This window comes from Microcebus murinus, chromosome 24, assembly GCF_040939455.1.
Source record: "Microcebus murinus isolate Inina chromosome 24, M.murinus_Inina_mat1.0, whole genome shotgun sequence".
NCBI classification, from domain to species: Eukaryota; Metazoa; Chordata; class Mammalia; order Primates; family Cheirogaleidae; genus Microcebus; species Microcebus murinus.
In genome coordinates this window covers 15,760,806-15,785,480 of record NC_134127.1, presented here as the reverse complement: position 1 = coordinate 15,785,480, position 24,675 = coordinate 15,760,806, and the positions used below count along the sequence as shown (strand labels likewise).

The window sequence follows — 24,675 nt, the reverse complement described above, 5'->3', positions numbered from 1 at the left end:
TGTAATACTTTGTTTTATAGATATGGCAATCTAGATGGTGATCCAAAAGAAATCTCTCCAGTTATTGACCAGTTCATTGAGTGCGTCTGGCAGTTAATGGAACAATTTCCTTGTGCCTTTGAGTTCAATGAGAGGTTTTTGATTCACATTCAACATCACATTTATTCCTGCCAATTTGGAAACTTCCTATGTAATAGCCAAAAGGAGAGACGAGAACTCAAGTAAGTGTTTTAGTGTTTAATTTTTATCTAAAGATTTGGTGATTAAGAATTTCAGGTGGCCTTCCATAATTTTGAAGACTGTTTCATTTAGTCACATATCTACTGATAGATTGAAGTTCTTTTACTCACATCATTTCATAGATGATTTAAATATCAACTGACAAATATGTACAGGTTCATTTCTCCTCCAGTTTCTGCCTGATACATACAGACTGATAGACTTCACACACTAATATTAAAAAAAAACTTTGTGGAGAAGCTTTTGCATTTAAAAGGAAAACATTAGACATCTTTGGTAGATATAACTGTCATAATAAGAATTGCAAATATAACTGGTAAAGCAAATCTGAAATTCAAGCTACCGTTTATTCATATTAAAATGTATTGACTTATCCAAGGGTAAAAGTGAATAAAATGTGGACTTTATAATAACTTATAGTCAAAAACTTAACAATAAACAAAGGGATTTAGGAAGTACAAATGAGAACATTTTTAAAATTTTCATAGAATAAAATGATTATAACTAGTGTGTACAACATTAGACTTAATTTTGGGAATGATCAGTTCAAGTAAAATAGATTCCAGTAGTTTTATACTGTCTGAGTTGAACAGACAGAAAATTAGTTTTTCTAGTGGATACTAGTTTGTTTTCTCCAAGGAATTTAAGTGCAGTTCTTGATAAATGGAGATGATTTAGAAGTAGCAGAGTACATCCTTGAGGCTCACTTGTTTTCCTAGGTAGTTTTGTGGTTTGTTGCACTTGATGAGCCAATTCTAATAGACTCTGCTTGGGTTTGAATCTTGGCTTTTCCACTCACTAGCTATGGGATTTGGGAAACTACTTAATCTCTCTGTTCCTGTTTCCTCATTTGTAAAATGGACATATCGCACAGGAATTCAGGGAGGACTGAATGAGTGAAAACATGTGAAACATTTAGTGCCTGGCAAGTTATAAATGTCCAGTGACTATTTGGGGAACTCCCTGTCCCCCAAAAGTTACAGGACACTTTTTTTTCCCACTCAGGGGAACTATACATCTTGTCAAGGCCAGTACAGATAGTCGAGAAGTTGAGATTATTACAGCGATCTTCCACTATACCATGAAGCCCCAAAGATCATAAATTTCTCTGCTGCAGAACAAGGATACTTCATATGCAGATGATTTATTAGTTCCTTTCCAGCTTTAATATTACACATACACTATTTGTAAGAACCAAAATCGGTCATTTTCAGACTTATTTTCTTTGTAAAACAGAATTCAAGAAAGAACATACTCATTATGGGCTCACCTATGGAAGAATCGGGCTGACTACTTGAACCCTCTGTTTAGAGCTGATCACAGCCAGACCCAGGGAAGCCTTCACCTTCCCACAACACCCTGCAACTTCATGTACAAGTATGTTAAACCTCTAGGGACTTTCTGTGGTATGAACTTGGATTCTGGTACTGTTTAACATTCAGACGCAAAAGTGTAGGAAACACTGATCTTTGAAGCTTTTTTAGATACAGAGACTTTCACACCAGAGGAAGTATTTAATGTGGTATTTTTGCTAGTGTTTCCTCTCCCTCTTCATTCCCCCTAAATGTGGAATTCTCTTCAGAAGTTGATGTTTTATAATAATATTTTCAAAATGCACGTTCCAATTTGTTTTTTGAAAAACAAAAGAAAAAACCAAATGCCTTATAAGTCAAATGTGGAATCACAAGTTTCAATAGCAAGCAAGACATAGCCTTGCCTTTTTGAGTCCTGATGGAAATATTTCCCTTATGAGAATAAATTATTTTAATATTGTATATATTGAGATGGGGAGAGCAGTGTAGCAAGCTACAGATTCTGCTAGGTATGAACTAGATATTACTATATTTTATCCTCTGACTTCCTCCTACACTTGTATAATAAGAAAAATAACTCAGAGGTCAACAAAAAGACAGACTCACACAGAATAAACTGAGAAACTAAATTCCTTCTCCCTACTCATTCCTGACGCACACTTAATGGCATTTCTCCCCCTCTCAAGATGTTTTTGTTCTTGTTTCAAACTAATTATTTCCACAGAACTTTATAGCACAATATCAATCCTATCATACTAAAAAATGCCTCTATGGTTTGTGTAAAACATCGGTTTGAAGAGCTGTTGAGACATAATCAGTTGTACTGCAACTAATAGCCAGTCAACAAATATTTTATTGTGGATCAAGCACTGTTCTAGGCATTATGGATAAAATAGGAATGTCTCTGCCCTCAAAATATTAATACTTTTCTAAATAAATAAAAGAGTGGGTCTAAGGGTAACTATATGATAATTATAGTTATTAATAACTTAAGTTATTATAATAGTTATCATATAGTTACTATATATAATAGTTATTATATAGTTATTATAATTATAATTATTCTCATTTGCATTCCAGAATGCTTTATTGTATAGGATTTATTATAAATGCAAATGTTAATTTTTGGTGGTTATGATAAAACAAAAGCTAAAAACTACAAGTTTAAAAGACTTCTTTTGCAGCTGGAAGAGTCTAAATATGCAATCACTGATTTTCGAAGTTCAAAACTAAGAGCCATTTTCTTCACATAAACAAAGAACAGGTACTTCAGTCTATTTTAGAAAAATATATTACGTGTCTGTAATTAAAGAGACCTGAGCAGACCTGAGGATGTTAGTTTTCAGATTGAGGTATGGTGGTATAAAGCTCTGCCCTCCTTTCCAGGTTTTGGAGTGGAATGTATAACCGTTTTGAAAAGGGGCTGCAGCCCCGACAGTCAGTTACAGATTACCTTATGGCAGTGAAGGAGGAAACGCAGCAGCTGGAGGAGGAGCTGGAAGCCCTGGAAGAAGTAAGACACTCTTGCCATGTTGGTCTGTTTTCTGTGTTTATTTCTTGAAGAGCAGTGCTCCGGGAAAGCCTCTCAAGACTTGGTAGGTAAAATGTGGCAACATAACAATTTTGTATTTTTAGCCAGTGGAAAACCTAACACACAACCCATCCAGGTGAGCAGCCAGGTAACTGCAGCCCAAACCTAGGCATTGCATACCTTTCAGGCATCTGGCCTGTGGCTTGCTGCCAGTTTGCAGCTCCTAATATAGGTCAATGTTTTTGTTACTGTTATTTGAGAGCACTAAAATTAATGCTTTCTGGAAAATGTGAAAAAAAAGTAAAATAGTACAAGAATAAAAGCAGATACATGCACTTATATAATTCTTAAGAGTACAGATTTTTTTACTACAACGATATTAGTCTATAAGTGGTAACTAATAGGTGAGATTTACTATAAAGTCTATTTTTTGGCTTCTGTAACTTGTCCCTACTTGAACAGAGAGGTTACAACATACTTAAATGCTTTTCCCGATTGGATAATCTTGTTTCCAGTGATACCACACTAGGTTAGGTGAGCACCAAACCCACTTGGATTTGCTTCACTTTGCTCATTTATCTTCTTAAAACTTCATAACATCATCACATCTTTCACTTGTTCAGGAATCAGCAATAAATTGCTTTTGTCTTAAACGTGAATTGAGGATCAATGTTTTAAACATACTAAGGACTTTTTTTTTTTTATGTAGTATAGGAAAAATGAAGTCTGGGAAACTATCAGTAGTTAAAGTACTTTATTATACCTCATAAAGCAATGTAACTAGAAAAGAACTTTTAGTTTCCTACTTTCAGATTAGATAATGTCTACATAAAGGTTGGCAAAAAGTCTAAGTCCACTCCCTTTGCCCAGTGGATAGTCACCACTGAAAATGACCTGGGGGAAATGCTGCTTCATGGTTTAAGGTCCTCAACAATAGAGATGGTCATTTAGAGGTGGCTGGTGAGACTGACTCCTCTCTTTTATTCTATGAAACATCACCTTTCAAGATATAAATATCATGGACGATCTTAAGTCTGGAGTTGCAAACCCAAGTGCATACAGAGGCCAGACAGAACAGATTCACAAAGTTAAACTATTGGTTTTGAGAACTTTTGAAACTAAGCATAATAAATCTTACTCTTGTATAAATGTGCCATGTTCCAACAAAGCATCTTTGGACCTATATGGAGAGCTCTGTCTTACATCATATTTTATATAATTGGTGTACTTTTTAACGCTGTTTCTGCATCAAAACCACCTCCTTACAAAAAAATCCTAATGCCTGGGCACTAAGCCTAGAGATTCTGTTGGAGAATCTTTAGAATGCCACAGACAATTGTGAATTGCCACTAGTATTGAGAAGACCTGGAATTAAAGAATATATACAGAGAACTCGAATGAGCCACAGGTTAGGTTTTTAGAATTCTGGAGCTGAGGTAGAAGCTTGACCTTTTGCTGTCAAAGTCCCATCATGTCATATTGGGCTAGTTTTATTTATTCTTCCTAAGCACATCAAAACTTCATGAAAATTTTAGGTTTCTACTAGTCTATTCCAGCATTCTTCTTGTTAAAATAATTTTTTAAAACACTTTGGCTTTCATTTCCTTATAACAAAGTCAAAATTCCTTCACCTAGCATTTGAGATTTTCCCATAACCCAGTCTAATCCACCTTTTCAACTTTCCACTATTCCCCTTGCTAACATTTAACTATATCTGCTGCTTGGACACGGTTTACACCTTTCCTACCTGTTTTTCCTCTCATTGTCCCTGCTGCCAGGAATGCTTTCTAACCATCACAAGAATGTCCAAGTTTAATTCTTTTACAGTCCTATTAAAATGCTTTCTTCCCTGAGGCTTACTCTGCTTTCTGCCTTCTAACCATACCACCCTATCCTTCTTAAATAACATTTGCCTCCTCCAAATTCCTACATTACACAAACTCTGCCTCTCTTTGCTATGACACTCCAAGTTCTTCATGGCTGGTTCTGTAATGATCTCAGTTCTTCACATTACCCAGCACAGTGCTTCACATAATTTCAATGCTTTTTGAATGAATACAAAATGATCTTATAACACCTCTTCTGCTGACATCAGAGGATAAAAAAGCAGGTAAACTGTATTTTTAATAACCCAAATGTCTATGACCCAACAAATGGAGAAACAACATGTGATACCTATGTAATGGAAGACTAGCCATAAAAAGGAATGAAGTATGTACTGATACATACTATATAGCATTGATGCACCTGGAAAACATAAGCTAAGTGAAAGAAGGCCACATATTGTGTGCTTCCATTTATATGAAATGTCGAGACTATGTAAATCCATGGACATAGAAAATTGATTAATGGGAATGACTGCTAATGAGTATGAGGGGTTTTTCTTTTGGGGGGGTGGCGGAGGAGAAAATGTTTTAGAATTAGTAGTGATGGTTGTACAACCTTTGAATATACTAAAAATGACTGAATTATATACTCTAAAATTTTAAGGTAGGTGAATTATATCTCAGCTTAAAAGTCAGATAATAAACAGCTCATTCCTGATTTTTTAAAAAGTATTTTGAGTTCATGGAATGAGAATCATATAAACCATAAAGGTATAGAAAGGAGGGAGACTAGTGATTGCCAGGTGCTTTGCCTGTGTTATATTTTGTTTACATGTATAGAAAACCTATGTCAAGGCAGGTATTATCATCCTTACATTAAAGATGAAGAAAGCCAGCCTCACAGATAAAGTCTAGGTTTGAACCCATATTCATTTGGCTCTCATGTTCTTAACAGTATGCCTGGCTGGGAGGTAATGAATATTAGAGGCATGCATATATACAAAAAGAGGTGAATTATTTATGATTTTCCCCTAAAATTTCTCTCTTAGAGGCTGGAAAAAATTCAGAAAGTCCAGTTAAGTGACACCAAAGTGAAGAGTAAGCAAAGTGAACCGAGCAGACACTCAGGGTTTTCTACCTCAGACAACAGCACAGCCAACACTCCCCAGGATTACAGCGGGAACATGAAGTCATTTCCGTCCAGGAGCCCTTCGCAAGGTGACGAGGATTCTGCTCTGATTCTAACCCAAGACAATTTGAAAAGCTCGGATCCAGATCTGTCAGCCAACAGTGACCAAGAGTCCGGGGTGGAGGACCTGAGCTGTCGGTCTCCAAGTGGTGGCGAGCACGCACCGAGTGAGGACAGTGGCAAGGACCGGGATTCCGACGAAGCTGTGTTTCTCACTGCTTGAAGTTTCCCTTTGGAGTTCCAAAGTAAAGGACACGCAAGGAACACTTCCAAAAATAAGGGAACAGTGCAATTTAAAAAAAAAAAAAAACCCAAGAAATGATACATGTTGTTGAGAATTATACAGCTATGAAAAGGGAAAAATGTCTTAGTTTCTTTAGATATTGAAGGACAGGAAGTAGCCATTTCTTTTATCAAATATAAGGAAAATTATTCAACATTTTGAAATTCATCCTAGACTGTGAGAATTTATTCACTGCAGAGCAATTACTTCTGTCATTCCCCGAAGTTCTCAATATAAACCCTCCTTGTCATAGCATGCATCAATTTAAAAAGCTCCAACTCCTTTCCCTCACACCAGTTATCTTAAATCTGTCCTCTTATTTACTAAACATTTTACATTACCTTTCTTTCTGACTCTTATCAATATTTCCCAAAACAGGGCACATTGTTGACATGCTTTTTGGGGTGTTAATAGATATATTCCTCAGGAGCTTTGACAAGCTTTGTAATTGTTTATGTGAAGCTTATCTTTCAGGAATAATAATCACATTAATTTTTCCTTAAATATATTTTGAATTGTAATAATTTTGTTGCCCTTCTCTGGAATCTCTTCTGTTTTTCCTCATCATTTAAAAAACACTAAAACTCACTTTTTGTCTAACACTGGTCTAATACCTAACACAGTAGCTGCAACATTCATTCTCTGGGTTTTACACATGAATTCAAATCATATTAGCTTTGTTAACAACCTCTTTATTACTATTTCAGAGACTATACTACCAGTAGTGTGGGTCAACCACCAGACTGAGCCTGAAGTATAACACTGTAAAATTAGTAGCGTAAAACATCAGTGAGGGAAAATCCCTGTTAACAAGTAGAGAATGTGGCTGTCATGTCTATTTAATGAGGGGAATGAATTTTGTCCCCTATCATTTTAGAAATTATGTAACTGGTTAATATCGTTTAACATTAGTAACATTGATGACCACTGACTGCTTAAAGTTAGTGCTGAAAAGAGTTTTTATAAAGATGTACATGTGAGGCAGACTCATTCTATGTTATAAAAAAAAAAAAGGGGACTATACTGGGTGATGTAAAATTTTGATCTGAAGAAACTTAGTGGAGAAAAGCTGCCATGTTTGGACAGAGATAAGTAATAATCACACTGTATGGTTTTTAAATATTAGTACATTCTAGAATGTAAAGGGATTAATTTAAATTTACCTTTTACAATTTACATCAATATTTTGAATATGTGAATTTTTTTATAGGAGAATGTACTAAATTTTGCTGAAATAAGAACAAGGGAAAGGGCAAGAAAGTGTGACAGTGCTGAAATCTCTAGGATGAAACATTTGGAGGGAGTGTAACAATATAGAGAAATGAAATAATATAGTATAATTGTGTTGTTCATCATACTTAGAATAACTATAATGTATAAGAAACCTGTAATATAAAAGTATTCTGTTAATGTAAAAAACAAAGCAAGTATAATTCTTTTAGAATATACAATGTGAACATTCTCTGTTGAACTGTTCCTAAATTAAGTACAAAGAATGTTTATTCATTTTCTGCAGTATACTGTATGTAAAAGGAATACCTTGCTAACTTAGGATATGGTGGTAATGGCTTTCACATTTTTATAACATAACTCACTTCAAGCCATTCTCGTAGTTATCCACTCTTAGAAACTTTGTTGCCTGATATTGAGGATGCGACTTTAATTTCTTCCATTTGGCAGTGTATGTCTACAAAAAGAATAATAAATCTTTTTTTTAAAAAAAATGACAAAGGATCTATATTACATAGGACTATGCATTTATTTTGAAAAGTAGTATAAATAAATATTTGATATTTTAAAATTTAATTTTTAACGTGGTATGTTCCACATCAGAGCCATAAACTTTTTTCATTCCCTTTAACCTTTTTATGAGACATTATAATTTAAATACATGTTCATTTAGTCTACTTATTATAAGTTAATCTAACACTGAAATTTATACAAAAGGTTACATTTATTACTAAAACTTTACTGTGGTTTCACAGAGACTTGAAAGAGCATGGCCAATCCAATAAGACTAAAACCTCTAACACTACATTTTCATTTTAAATCAAACATCAATCAGGAGGTTTTTTATTTAGGGCAATAGTTTATATTAGGGCATAGGGAATAAACCAATGTATTGATTCAGGCTTGTTACTTCCCAATTATTAATATTTACATTTCAAGGTAATTTGATACAGGTTAAAATTTTGATATTTCAGCAATAATTGAACTTTTTAAAGACTTAGTTCACTTTCTTCTAAAAATTAATCCGAGCTGTCCTTCAATTTAAGCATGTATCAATTATGATCAAACCTACTTCCAAACAACTTCTATTCTGATACAAATTACCCAGTCTCAATTTATTCCTAGAAATTTCTTCCAACTTGGAAATGGATATCTTTGGTGTATATATATATATATATATATATTTCCTTGATTTAGAACTTTCTTCTATTTTGAGATATCAGCCTTTAAATCTCTATCTATGACAAATCCCTGGATAGTCTAATAACTTTTAAGCTTTCCAGTATGATACTGTTTACAAATGTGAAATACTAATTTTACCTCAGTTATCTCAGCTATAAATAAGGAATGATAATTATACCTTCTTGATCTGGTCATTTTGAAGATGAAACAGCATGCCCTTAGCACAGTGCCAGGAAGACAAGCAATTAATTTTTATATTCAATATTGTATCTTTATAGTCTATATAAATACTTGCCTTCTACAAACACAGACTAAAATATTAAGCATTTTTCAATTCTAAGAAAATAATTGTGTTTTACCTAAAACTCAATTGTCATAAACATGTATAGGAAAAACAAAAAGATGAAGAAAAGATAATCAGTGCTATATGCTGGTGTTGGAATGACAATCATATTGGGGTGAAATTTAAATAAAACTATGCATTATGCTGTTTTGTGATTTAGATACACTACCTTACCAAGCCTGAAATATATAGTTCATTTAGGGTTACCCATGGAATCTGTATAGAAGCAAATTGCTAAAGATAGTACAAGTTAAAGAGAAAATTCAAATTCATTAAGAATTAGGATGGTCTAAAAATTAATTTTACTTACTATATTTTACACTTAGGAAAATCTGACAGTAAAAGTCAGAAAAATTCATTGACTTCTTTGTGTCTAGATTTATTATTTATTAACAAAAAGTTGTTTTTAAATTTAATATCAGGAATTTAGAAAGCATATCCTATCCAACCACAAACCTACCAGATACTTATTTTTTTAAAAATATCATGAAAGTTTGTGTTGGGCTGGTTTAAGTGAAAGGCAATTTTTTTCTATTAGATAAAATACTGTATTGCTTTTTCAATGCATTTTTAGTTTTAAAAATAAAATATATAAAAGCAGCTGGTTTATTCTTTTGATTTATTGTAGGTATTAAAAGTTACTTTCTTGAGGTGGCATATTGGCAGGTTTGGTGTTTCCTGACACCTTTAATATTTAAAAACAAATTGCTTTTAAAAGTTTTATCATCCAGAAAGAAGAAAAATAAGGGTGTTTCCACAGCTGAAAATAGTTTTTCAAAAAAGATTGAAAGGAAACAACACATCATTCTTGATAAAGAAATGAGGCAGCTTCAAATTAAAAATACAAATTTAAATGAAGTTTTATAAAATATTGAAAACTAGCTAAAATTACATGCATAGTCATTTAATAAGAGGAACAGCAATAGAACTTAAATATGATAGGATTTATCAACAATAAATAAACATTTTTAGTGCAAATAGTGCAGAAAAATTCCTTAAAGCAAAGATCATAGCAATCATTCTAATCTGTAAAAAAATCAGTCTCAGTTCTGTATACAATCTATATAGTATATCTGTGATTTTAGCCACTGTGATGAAATGCCAATTTGCAAATCATAAATATAAAACAATTTGTTTAGTTTTGTGTCCCATTCCTCTCTTGGCAGTTCATGTTTCCAGGAAAATCTGGAAAGAAAAAACCAAACTAAGCTTTAATTTAAGATGATAAATTTTCATCCCTTTACATTCTCTTCTGATTAAGACTTACCTACAAGAAGATAACGTGACTATGAGGGAACAGGGGTAAGGAAAGGATTCTCGCATGTTCATATAAACAAACATTTACTCAGTGTCCACCTTCTCAAGCTGTAGGAAATGCAAACTTGGTATCAAAAATCAGCCCCAACCCTCAAGGAATTTATAGTATGATTTGGAAAATAATATCAAACTATTCAATGGAGGCACTAATGTGAAGGACAAGGGACAGATGAGTTTGATCTGGAGAGTAGAAATGCCTGTCATTTCCTTTCCTCAACCCTACTCCCTGTTTTAGCAAACCTCTCATGCTCTCTTCTCAAAGTCCCATCCTTCAGTCCAGTCTACTGGGCGGAGGACCACATGACACCAATCGCCAGGCCAAACTAATTGGGCCAGGATGACTCTTTCTACCCATCGTGGGCCAGCCTCTTTCCTGGGGATTTTTGGGACTCCAGAGACTCTTAGTAGTCTTCACTGGCTGCTTGAACGGTCACATGATATAATCAGGCTTGTGGGCAGCAAGGGTTGAAGGGCGAGTGAGGTAGAGAGGGCAAAAACAAAAAAATAAACCAGAGATGGAAAAATGAGAAGCAAATAAGCAGCCTCAGAAAGGGTCTGAGAGAAGCTGTTCTGGTTAGTGCAGGAGTGCCTTCTAGTGTTTTCACTCTCAGGTGACTATATTTTCCTTCACTTTGGCTCTATAATGAATCCCTAAATTATCCAACAACATAAGCTTTTACTTAAGCTTGTTTGGGTGGGAGAGTAGTTCTTACAACCAAATCATTCCTAAAACAAAACAGATGGAGAGGAAAAACAAAGGCTTATCAGGTAAGGGCATGAACAGAGATATGGAGGTAGAAGGAAGAACATACCATGTAAAACATAAGGGGAAAAAGAGAAAATCAAAATGGATTATCTGAAACATATGCCAGATGATAGAAATCTTAAAACCAGAGAGATATTTGGTGTTGATGCTGTCATTGCTGGGAGCTCATATAGGTTCCAGAGCAGAGAAAATTAATCACAGAAGTATTTTTAAGATCACCCTGTCAGTGTTGTATAAGAGAACTCTCAAGTCAGGAGGACAAGCCAGAAAATTATTGGAGTAATCCTGGTGTGAGATGGAAAAGAAACAGACTAGAAGTTCATTTTAAAGGAAGAAATGACAAAGGAGGCTACTGAGAAATACATCAACCAAGTTATATGGTATACTTGCCAGCTGAGACAAAAGAATTAACTGTAACTTATGATTCTACATAAGCAGCTATCTGGTGTTAAAAAACATTTCATTCAAGCCAACATCATAGTGAGAAAATATCCAAAAGATTTCTACTGGTTATATGCTTACTTATATAATATTATGCTTAATATATAATACAAAGCATTTTAAATGTTACATAGCACAATAGCTATAATGTCACAATTATGCTTAAGGCTGGATGAACAGGCACTATTAAGAACATTACAATTAAAGAATAAAACACAAAATATAATTTACCTATAGTGGAGCATGAAATTGGCTGTGCATTGCTATTGCCTGCTGAAGTTTCTCCTCCTTGGCTCTTCTACAGTGGCAAATCTAGAAAACAAATTATTTAAAATACCAGTCACTTCTCCAAAGGTGTGTCTATTACTTCCTACATTATAACAGAAGTAAGAATCTTTTAAACTGTTATTATTTCAAGTGTTGAATGTTTAAGGTAGCATATAATTCCTCAGAATTTAAGAATGCAAAAAAATTTAATTTTGTTTAGAAGATAGCCTTTGTCTGCAAACATGCAGAAGTTAGAATAAACTCTGATCCTTTATACTAATTCTGATTATATAATTTCAAACATCTGTATTTCAAAAATTTGGAAATAAATTAATCAGGGAAATTAACAAATACAAACTTCAAGGCACCGTTATATAGTATTAAAGAATAAGGGACCAGAAATCAGTGTCTGACTAATGCTATAACCATAGGTAAGTCACTAACATCTCTGAACTTCAATGTTCTCTCATGAAAAATGGGGATAAAATCTGCCCCACCTGCCTTAATAGGAGAGAGAGACGAGAGAACATACATTTTATGAAGTTTACTAACAAAAGATTATTTTTGAAATGTGATGCTTCAGAGAAATTAGGTAAATGTTTTGGACTCTATTAAAAGGCAAGAAACTATTAAGTAGACTTTTTGGGTTCTTCTTTAAATACAATGGAAATATCAGAACATAAACTGTTCCCGAATGTTCTCAGTAATATTTTAAAAATTTTATAATCTTTACAGATTATTCTCTTTAAAAAATTTGTAAAACAGGTTATTAAGGAGTATAACTATGAAGACTAAAGTAAAGCTGACTTGGCAGCTTTATTACAGAATGACACAGAAACTACAAATTCTGAAACAGAATTATTCCTAGATTTACCTGCTTGTATACTGAAAACAAGTAGGTTTAAAGGGATAGTAAGATGTTGCTATCATTTTCAATATAGCCTTCTCGGATTCCTCTTACAGCACTCATACCTCAAGTTGAGTAAAATGCTGATTTTTATTCATAGTATACTTTATTCATAGTATACTTAAGTAATTTGATATTCCACTGTTACTGGTCCTCAACTAAAGAGTATTACATACTGTTCTCTTTTCCATGAAGCTACTGAGAAAATCATCTATTTCAGTTTTTCCCTCCAAGAAATCTTCAGCAATATTATCAGATTCTTCCTCAGCTTCATGTGCAGCTACTTTCAATCTTGCCTGTAGAGCACTGGCACTACAGCTCTGAAAAAGAAAACCCAGCACGTTATTAGTTTATAATACTCAGAAAAACTCCTTAGAGGGAGAGAGAATGAGGTAGAGGTTATGCAGAAGCAATTTGTTATATAGCTTACAAAGTTTCTTTGTGGAGTAAACCTGCTACTTTATAGTGCCCCATCTAGGTCCTCGGCTTTTGGATAGGGGTAGATGCCTATCGCAAGAGAAACCAATCCATTGGCTGAAGACTATTAAATGAGAAAAATCTGGAAAATCATTGTCTTCTCATAGGGATTCTGGAATCAAGTCATTGTGACAGGCACTCCCAAAGATGACCACTAATGATCCCACCCTAATATTTCCTGGTATTGACTACTGTGAAAAGCTTCAACATCTACTAAGCTCTAATGTGATTCTAAGAGTATTTCAGTTGATTCTCCCAGATTTTTTGTGAAGGAAGATTACTTAAGTTTGAGTTCTAACTTGAATACATTCTAGTTATATGATCTAATGGAAGTTATTTAATCTCCCTGTACTTCAGTTTCCTCATCTGTAAAATGTAAAAATAAAATAAAATAAAATAATAATACCTACCCCATAGGATGTCGTATAGTAAGGGGGCAATGTGTATATGTAAATAGCTTTGGGCAGTGTATGACACATACTAATTATGCAATGTTAGCTCTTATTTCTTCCTCTTTTGTGTTTTATTACATTGGCTTTACCTTACAAAACTCCTGATTTCAAAACAAATAGAATATTGTTAACTATGATGTTGGCTATGGGAATGAGATATAAAGATATGTCCTCCATTCCCTTATTTTTAAAGATTCATTTTTTCAGAAATGTAAACTGAATTTTATAAAATACTTTTGATTGTCATATAACTTGATTTCTAGCATTAAACCCACTATTTGTAGTAAATTATACTTTATACGTTTCATATATTATACTTTTTAATTTGCTAACTTTCTATTTATTTGTACCTAAGCTTTAAAGTCAATAAAGAATTAAAGTTTTTGTTAGATTTTTTTTACAAAAAATCTGGTTACAGTGGTTTCATAATTTACCTGGGAAAAGTTTTTCTGGAAGCTTTTCATATTTTTCTATGTTTTAGAACCGGGTGTGCTCTTACATGAGAGCAAATGATTTATAGTGCCTCATAATTGAGAGCCACTCACCTACATTTAGAGGAATCATGCCTTATAAAGTCAGATACCTAATAAATAGTTTCTGATGATAATGAAAATAGGAATGTAACTCATACACATTAAAAGTTTTTATGGGAAAGGAAAAGAACTAAACAATCTTACTTCACTAAGTTCATGCTGCCTCTGCATCTTCTTTTCAAAAGCAGACTTCATTTGTGTAAGTAATTCATACTAAAAGAGAAAAATAAAATGTCACTTTATTCTATCTTTTAATTATATAAATTTCTTCAAAATGATTTCACTAACTCACCTTATCTAAAACAGTCTGCCTTTTGGCTTCCAAGCTGGGCTCCAAAAGGAGATTTTTTCCTGTAAGATAAATCCCTGGTTTATTTCTAGGTAAAAATCACATTTTTCTCAGGAAATTTGAACTAAAGTAAGAGAAGACATACTTGCTAATTCCTCAATACTTTTTACTAAGTCATCCTTGTCAGTAATAACTTTTTTTAGCTGAGGCAAAGTCAGAAACTGTTCTAGTAATATCTCCTCTTGTTCATTCATATCTGTGAGTTGTGACACACTAGAAACACGAAAGAAAAAAATATGCTGTCAATGAATGTCAGTCATCAGGTTTGTCTCCAAACAAACAAATAAATATTCACAGTTTTTAGTTTTATTTAGTTGACAGAGTTCTATACACCTGAGAAGGCTAATTGTAACTTTAAAAAAGCATGTAAAACATCAACCGCAATGGAACATAAAAGTAGTCTGTAATATATTCTTGACAGAATCTGTATAAGTGAATTCTGGTCCAATGGATATATCGATATATCTAACTTTCTTTAAAATTACAACTGTGGGGAAGTATTTATACCGTCACCTGAAAGGTGACTGTAAGTCAGGTGACTTATAAGTCAGGTGACTTATACAGTCACCTGAAATTAACAATTAGGTCTACTTAACTCGGGTAAAGAAAAATGCATGAAACTAGGACTATCCCATACTCAGCTGAGGAGAGCAGTAATATTGTTAAATATTTTTTTCTTGCTCTTGTTTAATTTAATCGCTTTAGAATATCACTTATTTTTTGAATTTCCCTGATAGGAACCAGCCCTACTGATATGTAATATTTAAGCTATTTATTTCTTGCAAGCATAAAATTGAACATATTGGTAATACAATAAATTCAAAGCAGTAAGCATTACAAGACACTCTTCCTGTTCCTTTCATTGTATGTGTTGATAGGAGGGAAACAGAATTGTAAAAAGGCCAGAGTAGTTACTACTATAACATTTTGGCTTGTGAAAAACTTTTATGGGGGATTGTTCTATCTAGACAGCTTTAGACCAGTCAGTACCTGATTCCAAGGTTATGTTGGCCAAAATATAGCCAACAAAATCTCCCAAGACTCTACAAGGTAAGTAGTCTCTGCTATTGTACAGTGTAAGATTACCAGCGGTTACTAGACTAGTGTGCATAAGCAGCCATACAAGCCTCCCAATTTTGTGTCAATTTAGCTAATAGATGCATGGCTTTCACGATAAAAGACATAGATATGTATATATATTTGTATGTATGTGTATACATATATTCATGAATTTACACAAAAAAATAATGGAAAGCTAAACAAAAAACAAAATGATATTTGTAGGGTGAAAGAGAACACTGGGTGAATGGGATGGAAGCTAAACCTTTCCTAATGTATCTTAGTTTTGACCATTGAGCCTTATGAAAACATTAGATAATTTTAAAATAAATAAAGAAAAAAGCAGTCTTTAAAATTCAAAGCAAATTAGATTACTGTGAAAATCAGTGAACTTGTTTTTTCTAAGTTATATAACCATCCAGAGAAGAATTATTTGAAGAGACTTAAAAAAACCAGTATTTGGCTATACATTCTGGTGTGATGTATCTTAAAAACAAAAGAACTATAAGAAACACAATAAAAAAACTTAACCTTCATTCAATAATCTTAGTAAAATATTAGTATTATTATTTTGAAAAATGATACACAAGCCAAGCTGAGTTTCTTACCCCTCAGAACAACTTCTGGAGCTTATTAGTGCCACAACTCGTTATTATGAAAATTGATAAATAAAGGGAAAAAAAATCAAGCATTTATCTTGCCTTTCCTGTATGAAGTATATTTCAGTATAACTATGCAGTTGATTAAGGAAAGTTTTTCTTCTGGCAGTAGGAATGATAAAATCAGAAAATCACATTTGCAACCATTACTGGATTCACGATGGTCAATGATTTTAGGTGCTTCAACCTGATGTAATCTTAATGTCACTAAAAACAGGACAAGCAGACATCACTGCTGCCTTATATGATGTAATAGGAAGTATGCACTAATTATGATATAAATATTGGCAAAAGAACTGAACCAAAATCTAATCAAGACTCTAGTTCTAACCATCAGCAGCATAAGATATGGGACAGAGGAGCATCTTCAATGGTACCACAAAGATACAATCAGACAAAAATAGGATATGGGAATTTCTATAGGACAAATAACCAATTTCTTCAATAAATAATAATGTATATATAACATATGTATGTATATGTGTCTAAGTGTATATGTGTGAACATATAAATATATGTGTGTATGCATGTGTGTGTGACAACTATGACAACCACAATACTGTATAGGAATAGTGATGATTTTAAAAATCATTTTATTTAACATGAATGTGAAAATGATGATCTGGTTTGTACTTATAAATACAACAGAAGCACCACCAACTTTACTCTCCCAAGTTTTTTTACCTTAGTTCTGAGAGTTCTGGAAATGCATCAGGGACATCTGGCATCTTGTATCCAAAACCATTTTGACTTGTCTAAAGAAGAGTTTTAAATGATATTAAATGTAAGTCATCTTTTGACTGTTCTTATTTACTTATAAAAACACTTTTTAATGTACTATATTCCACAACAGCTTTCATTCTCATATCTTCATCTTCACACTTCATATTGTCCTTACTCTCCCCTTTATCCTTCAGTCTATTTTTTTCAGTGTAACTCTGTACATACACAGTTTACCTTTTTAAAATCTTTTTGGTGAGGTCCATGTGAGTATCTGTGTTAGTTCTCTTTCTTGGGCAAGGATATGGTTGTAAAATAAATCTTTTAAGTGTATCTGTGCCAGGTGGGGAGAATTATCTGTGGATTTCATCAATATATATAAATATGTTTCTCTCAAGTTAGAGGTATTAAATATAGAAAAACTTAATAATTTGACAATAGTCTGAATAGTTACAAACCCAAGTTAGATGAGACAATAGAGCAGATGAGGAACAGAGTATCCACTGTTTGAACATATGACTTTTTATACTTGAGGACCCTTGAAAAGTTCTCTTGTAATTTTGTTTTTACTACTAATTGTAGTTCATAACATTCATTACCACAATAAAATGAAAGGTTTTGGAAAAACAAAGTCCACTTGGGTCTATATATTCTAAATGGATACAAACTCTGAAATTACCAATGTTGGACATAATAAGGTCTATAATATTTGAGTATTACTATGGGTGATATTCACTAAGAGTTAAAATCGAAGGTTTTTAAATCCCTGTACAAGTTTTATGCACAAAGTATTAGTCTCTCCCTTAGTAACACACCACGTGGCAAGCTTAAGAACAGTTTTTTAAACCAATGGGATACTTGAAGCCTTTAACATGCTTTAGCAGACCCACCATAATCCAACACCTGCTTCTACAGTGATCACTTCTTGCGCCTTTGCCTACATTCTATGTGGCAGCCAGAAAGATCTATGAAAGTAGCTTCACAAAAATGCTATCTGGTTTGTACATTAATGCCTTTGTCAATGTCAATATTACTGCCTCTTACAGAATGCCTCATACAGCCCCTTGTTATCCAAGCAAATTCATAACCATCTTTCAAAATCTGGCTTTGAGCATAAATTCATTATTCATTTACCTGCCTTTTACTCAGCATCTACTTTATGTATATATCAGGCATGATTTGAGACACTAAGGATAAAGTGGTGAAAAAAAACATCACATTTTTTGTAAAGGCATCCTACTCATTCTACCTTGGTCTCTGGGAGCACTGACCATTCCTTTAACTGTGTCTCTAACAAAACTCTAGACTATCTCTTCTACTCCACTAGAAGTTTTTTACTTGCATTTATTTGACCATTTGTTGGTTACCTCTCTGAGCTCGTTACGTTTAAAAATTTGATTTAATCTTTTGACATTTTGTGCCCAACTTAGTACCTGGCACAATAAGGAATATAATACATGTTTTTTGATTGAAAAAGTGTTTCAACAGTACAAAATATAGGCAAATGAAGACACCAACCGGAGCTGAAGCGTCTGTTGTGGGAACAGGTAACGGCAGACTGGAAAGGACGCCAAATGAAGGAGCAGCTGGCTTGGTTGTGGTAAAACTTGTTGTTGAAGAAGAAACAGTGTCAGCAACAGATAAAGAAGTGATATTCCTGTTAGCTTCTTGTGGGGGAAATGGAGGAAGAAATGGAAAACCCTGAGAAGCAGCATAAGGAGGCATCCCACCTGGGTTATTGTACAGGCTGAAGAGAAAAAGAGAATGATCAGATTAAATTTTAGGGATAAAACATGTAAAATTATTCCTAAATTGTTCTAAACAACAATGGTCGTACATTATAAATAGACTCTTTTTATGGCAGGTGATACTTGTTATTATAACAAATTATACATTGAATAAATGTATAATTCAGTTACATATTTATTCAGTATAATTATATCAGTATAATTATATACTGAATTAAATATTATAATTAGATAAAATATGAACACCCCCCCCCACAAAAGAGAATTGAGATTTCTGTGAAAAAGAAGATGAATGCTTTAGAAAGCATACCATTCAACTGCTCAGAGTAGAAGTGAATAGAAAGGCCATTTCTGAATTCTGGTATCAATTAGTATCACCACAGAGGGCATGCAGAACAATATCAAATCCAAAAAATGTATCCTAGTGGAGGCTGCCTAGTAGCTCTCCATACATTTGGAAAAATCTGACTGAAGGTCAACACTATTTTTCTAGAAAATTTTAAAGGAAAATTAAATATACAGATAAGCTGCTAAAAACATTAAAATATTAAAAACAGATGCATATATAAAGATGTATATATATTAGAAAGAGTAGCACAGCATTATGTGCTTGGGAAGTGCTTTAGGTACTAACATGGAAAACTTTCCAAACCATACCATTTAGTGGAAATAAAGAGCAAGAAATAGTATGATATCATTTGTGTAAAAAAAGAGGAGGATAAAATACTACATATATTTTCTTGTACATGCATAGAATATCTCAGGAATTATATATATATACACACCCAAATAACTCTGGATGCCAAGAGGAGAAAAACTAAGTTGCAAGGGAAAAGGAAGTGGCAGGGTGGCTTCTTGTTCTACACTCCTTTATACTTTTTGAATTTTGAACCAAGTGAATCTATGACCCATTAAAAAAATTAAGTTAAAAGTTTTCTACTAAGCCTTTTCATGTCAAAGGATGTATCATATTTATCCTAAAACTTTACTTTTATCTAAAGGAATCAATACTATGTATGTGAATATAACAAGTTATTTAGAAACAATATGATCATCATGAGAGAATCTTCGTCATACTCTTAAAGTCTTAAAAATTCTGAACAAATCTGCTTTATTTTGAAATCAGTAGCAAATAAGAGATAGCAGTATGTTCACATTATTCAGAAAGATGAAGGTGAACATTAGAAGAAACAGCTAAAAGAAGAAAATAGTTGCCTCTGAAAAGTATGGATGTATTTGTGTGAAGGTGGGGATGTGGAAATCAGAGGACTGCCATTTAATGTCACTGGAATTTTTAAATTATATTTTTATTACTTTAATAAATTAAAATATATGAAAAAATTTTATTTGTTATAAATATACTTACTATGGAAATGCTGTTGAAGTAGGAGCTAAAACTGGAGGAGTCTTCCAAAACTCATCCAACAGACTCTGAACAATTTTTCCAAGATCTGAGTGCATTGTAAACTAAGAATAACCATAATACATGATGTTTAAAATCACTTTCAGAAAAAGAAGATTATAAAGTCTCATTGTCTCGTTAGGACAATGTCATTTGAAATCTTAACCCACTTTTGCAGGTCAAGAATTAAATGAAAAACAAAGAATATTGTATCATCTAAACATAATAATGTACAACTTATAATATTTTCTTACAGAATCAATATCATAAATATTTGGTAATTAATAAACCAGGTTAAAAGTCCATTTAATCAATAATGGAGCTGAAATATTTCCATATTTCATTATTTACAATAATTTAAGGGTTCAAAGGTAAATATTAGAGTACATGTAAGTTACAGTCTTCACGTCAACCATATCATATCCTAAGAACTTTAAGGAATAGTCTTAAATAAACACAAACATTTTTTTAAAAATTACTAATCACATAAAATGTCAAGTGTATTTCAGAGTTCTAAAATATTTAGTAGAAAAGACACCTGTTATATTACTCTAACATAAACTACCATATACATACATTGTTTACTAATGGAGAAGTAACATATATTCCTTGTTTATCCATTAAGTGATGTCGTATTGGTGGATAAACACTGATCACTGGTTTTTCCTGAGGAAATTGTGGAGGAAGCAGTCTGGTAAAGGCAGAACAGATGAAAAACAAAAACAAAGATAACAAATGGTACATTATATAATCAAAATCCTAAAACAAAGTTAAAAGCAAATTAAATTTTTCCACTCTGATATGGATTAATTATTTAATAATAAGTGCTGTATTGTGGCTGTTGAGTTGACTGAAAATATATAAAGGGTTACACTTTGGCAACAAGACAATGTAGCCATTCAACACAGTAAAACATCCTTAATGTGGAATATGAGCATGCTGAATTATAGACTATTCTTCACATCATGCCAATTAATTGCTTTTAAACACAATATACCAAGCTACACAAAATCTCAAGTAAAAATTAGATCAGGCATTTGTATCAGGTGAAATATACTAGCACAGTCTGGCTGGTTACTAGACCACAGGTTCTGGCCATATAATTTCCTTGTGGTTTTTCCACTTTTAAAATGCCAAGGCTGGGTATGGTGGTGCATATGTTTGTAGTCCCAGCCCCTACTTGGGAGGCTGAGGTGGGAGAATTGCCTAGGCCAGGAGTTCATGTCCAGCCTGATTAAAAAAAAAAAAGTAAAATAAAAATAAATAAAATGCTGCCAAGAATTATTTCATTATTTATTGTATTTGTAAAGAGTAAGTGGATAAAATGGAAAAGACTAGGATTGACAAGTAGCTGTTACCATCATGCCCTGGCTCTCTATGGCACCCTTCTAAATGTCCCAGTTAATACTCCCCCTCCCAACTTAGGGGTCAATCACATGGTTTCAAGGAAAGAACAGTAAATTCTCAATACAAAAATTTTAACCTTTTTTGAACTACTGCAAAACTAAGATTAATGAGTTAAGTCTTAAAAATGGGAGTTTACTGCATATGGAACTCTCTTTTCCAAATCTCTAAAAACTCAGACTTATATGCCCAGATAATTGCCTCTCTGTTTCCCTGTTGTCTCAGAAAACCATTTGTTGGCAGCACTGCTGAAAAGAAAACTGGGTCCTTGTTGGCTTCTCTTACTAGTTCTACCTGGGCATTTGATGAAAGATAAAACTATTTCATTCACAAAGTTGAAGATTTTTAAATTAGTTTGGCAAAAAAAGGCAGTAAATGGCCTTTGGAGCCCAACAGATCTGGGTTTGTAGCCTGACTAAACTATTTACTAACCATGTGTCTGTAATTTGCCCTAATTTGCAGGGCTGCTGTGAGGATTCAAAAGCTCATATACATCAAGTTAACATAGCATAATGCTTGCACAGTTATATATTCATGCTTGCATTCATTCATTCATTCAACTAGTACTTTAATAAGGCCTTCTATGTGCAGGCAGTTTCCTAAGCAATGAGAACATGAAGGTGAATAAGGCATGGTTACTTTCTTCAAGTTAGGTGCCTTCTTAACTGGCCCAAACACTTGCTCTAGCAGTAGCCACCTAATGCAATCTGGTAATCACTTAATTCTTTCACTCTACAGACTTCTAATTGCATGTAAGGCTAAACAGGTTCTTCAGCAATCACCTTGTCTAACTTTTTTTCCCTTTAACTTAAGTAAAAAACTCATGTTTATATTTTTAACTTTTAATTTTTTTTCCTTAAAAATAATTAGCAGATCAAATCCAGCCTTGAACTTACTGGTTGACATAGTGCACCTGTGCTGAAGTCTGGCATATTTTAACTTGTTTCTGATGTAAAGGTGAATCTATTTCTAATGGTTTTTCCATGTGGATCCCTTTGTTTCTTTCTATTATCATTTTTCAGCCTACCTCCAGCTAAGACTAGTTCCACTCAATAAAAACAATTACAGTACTAAGGATTATTATTGTATCTTTTGCATTTCCCCTTTTATAGTTTCTTTCTTACAAAAATATAGATATCTTTCAAAACATTTCATTAAATTTTGTACCATTTTATAAATTGTAATTATTTGAAGTAAGTTCACTTTAAATTGCTTATTTCTAATAATAACTAAGAAACAGAAAACAATAAAACATTTTAAAGTCCTATTTCATGAAAAAATAGGGTACAAGTCTACTCACATATTAATGTTAATTGTCAGGTTGTTTATGGTAAATGGCAATCTGTACTCCACATCTTTCTGTATTTCAGCTATACTGTAAGAGCAAATTAAAAAAAAATTGACCCAAAGTCATAAAACCATTATTGTTAAAAACAAATGTTAAGTGCAATAACCTACTAAAAGTACTTTAAATTTTAATCACAGAATCTGGATAGCCAACATAACATATCTTGGGGGGGAAACAATCAGAGTTAGAAAGGCTTATCAAATCAGCAGGCAGTAATATTCTGAAACATCTGGGAGGAGGGGGATGTTGAGTTAAAGGGTGAGGAAAAACCCTTGTATTAATGCTAGATTGATTTACTATCAATTTATCCAATTTATCGTTAGTAGGAGCAATTGTGAACCTCTGGTTAATATAGGTTGGCAAAACATTTAGGCTCTGATTATAACTCTGCCACTATCTATCTATACAGACAGCTAGGGAAGTCTGGGTCTTAAAATTCTGGATGTGGTGTCTCCTATAGTCTTATTACAGAGGCTGCTGGCTGCTTTCCAAAAACAAATATTCCCCTTCTTCCTAAGTAAGAGAAACCTGATTTTCTTATGAGTAGTAATGTTCTAGTCTTTCTTGTAGCTCGTTGTTGCCTATAGACTTAAGTCCCAGCCAGTAAAATATATAGGAAAATTGCAGGGTAGAATTCTAGGAAAGCATCTAGGAAAGGGGGAAAGGAGAACAAAAGAATAGATAACTTAGGCCAGGCACAGTGGCTCACATCTATAACCCCAGCACTTTGCGAAGCTGAGGTGGGAGGATCGCTTGAGGCCAGGAGTTTGACATCCGGGCTGGGCAACACGATGAGACCCTGTCTCTCTCTCTACACACACACACACACACACACACACACACACACACACACAAACCCCCCCCCCACACACACACACCCACACTAGTCAGGCATGGTGGCACAGACTTATAATCCCAGCTACTTGGGAGGTTGAGAAAGGAGGATCACTTGAGCCTGACATCCGGGCTGGGCAACACGATGAGACCCTGTCTCTCTCTCTCCACACACACACACACATACACCCACACTAGTTAGGCATGGTGGCACAGACTTATAATCCCAGCTACTTGGGAGGCTGAGAAAGGAGGATCACTTGAGCCTGGTAGTTGGAGTTTACAGTGAGCTATGATCTTACCACTGTACTCCAGCCTGGGTGACAGAGTGAGACCTTGTCTCTTAAAAAAAAAAAAATAGAGTGGACAACTGATATGAGTCCATTTTGCTGTTCCTGCCTTCCTTCTACTTTCTACTTGGATCTGATAGGCATACTTCTAATAGCCATTTTGCACCACGAGTGACCCTGAGAATCAGAGCCTTACACTAGGAACAGGTAAGCAGAAAGAATGAAGTATTAATAGCTTGGGTCCTTGATGACTATGGAATTTTCAAACTCTTTTATGTGAGAGAAAAATTAACTTTTACCTTGTTTAAGCCACCATGAAGGGGACACATTCTAGCTGGCAGGTGAGTATAACTCTCAACTTATATGTTCCTTATACTTTAACATTTGACATTTGGAATTTTGTTTTATTGTTAATTGGAGGCATACATTATTACAACTATAATCTACCAAACAAGTCTACTGGGGACTCACTTGAAATTCTAACCAACAGTCATAAAATTTCCAAAGGGGAAAATGCTAAGTAGTTATTAATGAGTTAAGGTTGCAGAGGAAGATTAGTACTCAA

The 24,675-nt window shown here is 33.6% G+C and overlaps 2 protein-coding genes across 2 annotated transcripts in view; one reads left to right on the top strand and one right to left on the bottom strand.

Moving 5' to 3' along the window:
• Nucleotides 1–6,418, top strand: part of MTMR7 (myotubularin related protein 7) — a 91,921-nt gene extending 85,503 nt beyond the window's left edge. The window contains exons 11-14 of the mRNA XM_012785006.3: nucleotides 21–221; nucleotides 1,477–1,617; nucleotides 2,940–3,066; nucleotides 5,960–6,418. Coding sequence (XP_012640460.2) covers nucleotides 21–221; nucleotides 1,477–1,617; nucleotides 2,940–3,066; nucleotides 5,960–6,322 — 832 coding nt within the window. The 3' untranslated portion in view covers nucleotides 6,323–6,418. The remainder of the gene's footprint in view (nucleotides 1–20; nucleotides 222–1,476; nucleotides 1,618–2,939; nucleotides 3,067–5,959) is intronic.
• The window catches only part of VPS37A (VPS37A subunit of ESCRT-I), a 35,618-nt gene continuing 16,405 nt past the window's right edge, over nucleotides 5,463–24,675 (bottom strand). Inside the window, exons 2-12 of the mRNA XM_012784999.3 lie at nucleotides 22,939–23,013; nucleotides 20,811–20,925; nucleotides 20,199–20,299; nucleotides 18,603–18,831; nucleotides 17,049–17,119; nucleotides 14,732–14,859; nucleotides 14,590–14,648; nucleotides 14,442–14,510; nucleotides 13,012–13,155; nucleotides 11,893–11,973; nucleotides 5,463–10,322 (exon numbers count right to left, since the gene is read on the bottom strand). Of these exons, the coding sequence (XP_012640453.1) occupies nucleotides 11,893–11,973; nucleotides 13,012–13,155; nucleotides 14,442–14,510; nucleotides 14,590–14,648; nucleotides 14,732–14,859; nucleotides 17,049–17,119; nucleotides 18,603–18,831; nucleotides 20,199–20,299; nucleotides 20,811–20,925; nucleotides 22,939–23,013 (1,072 nt within the window). The 3' untranslated portion in view covers nucleotides 5,463–10,322. The remainder of the gene's footprint in view (nucleotides 10,323–11,892; nucleotides 11,974–13,011; nucleotides 13,156–14,441; nucleotides 14,511–14,589; nucleotides 14,649–14,731; nucleotides 14,860–17,048; nucleotides 17,120–18,602; nucleotides 18,832–20,198; nucleotides 20,300–20,810; nucleotides 20,926–22,938; nucleotides 23,014–24,675) is intronic.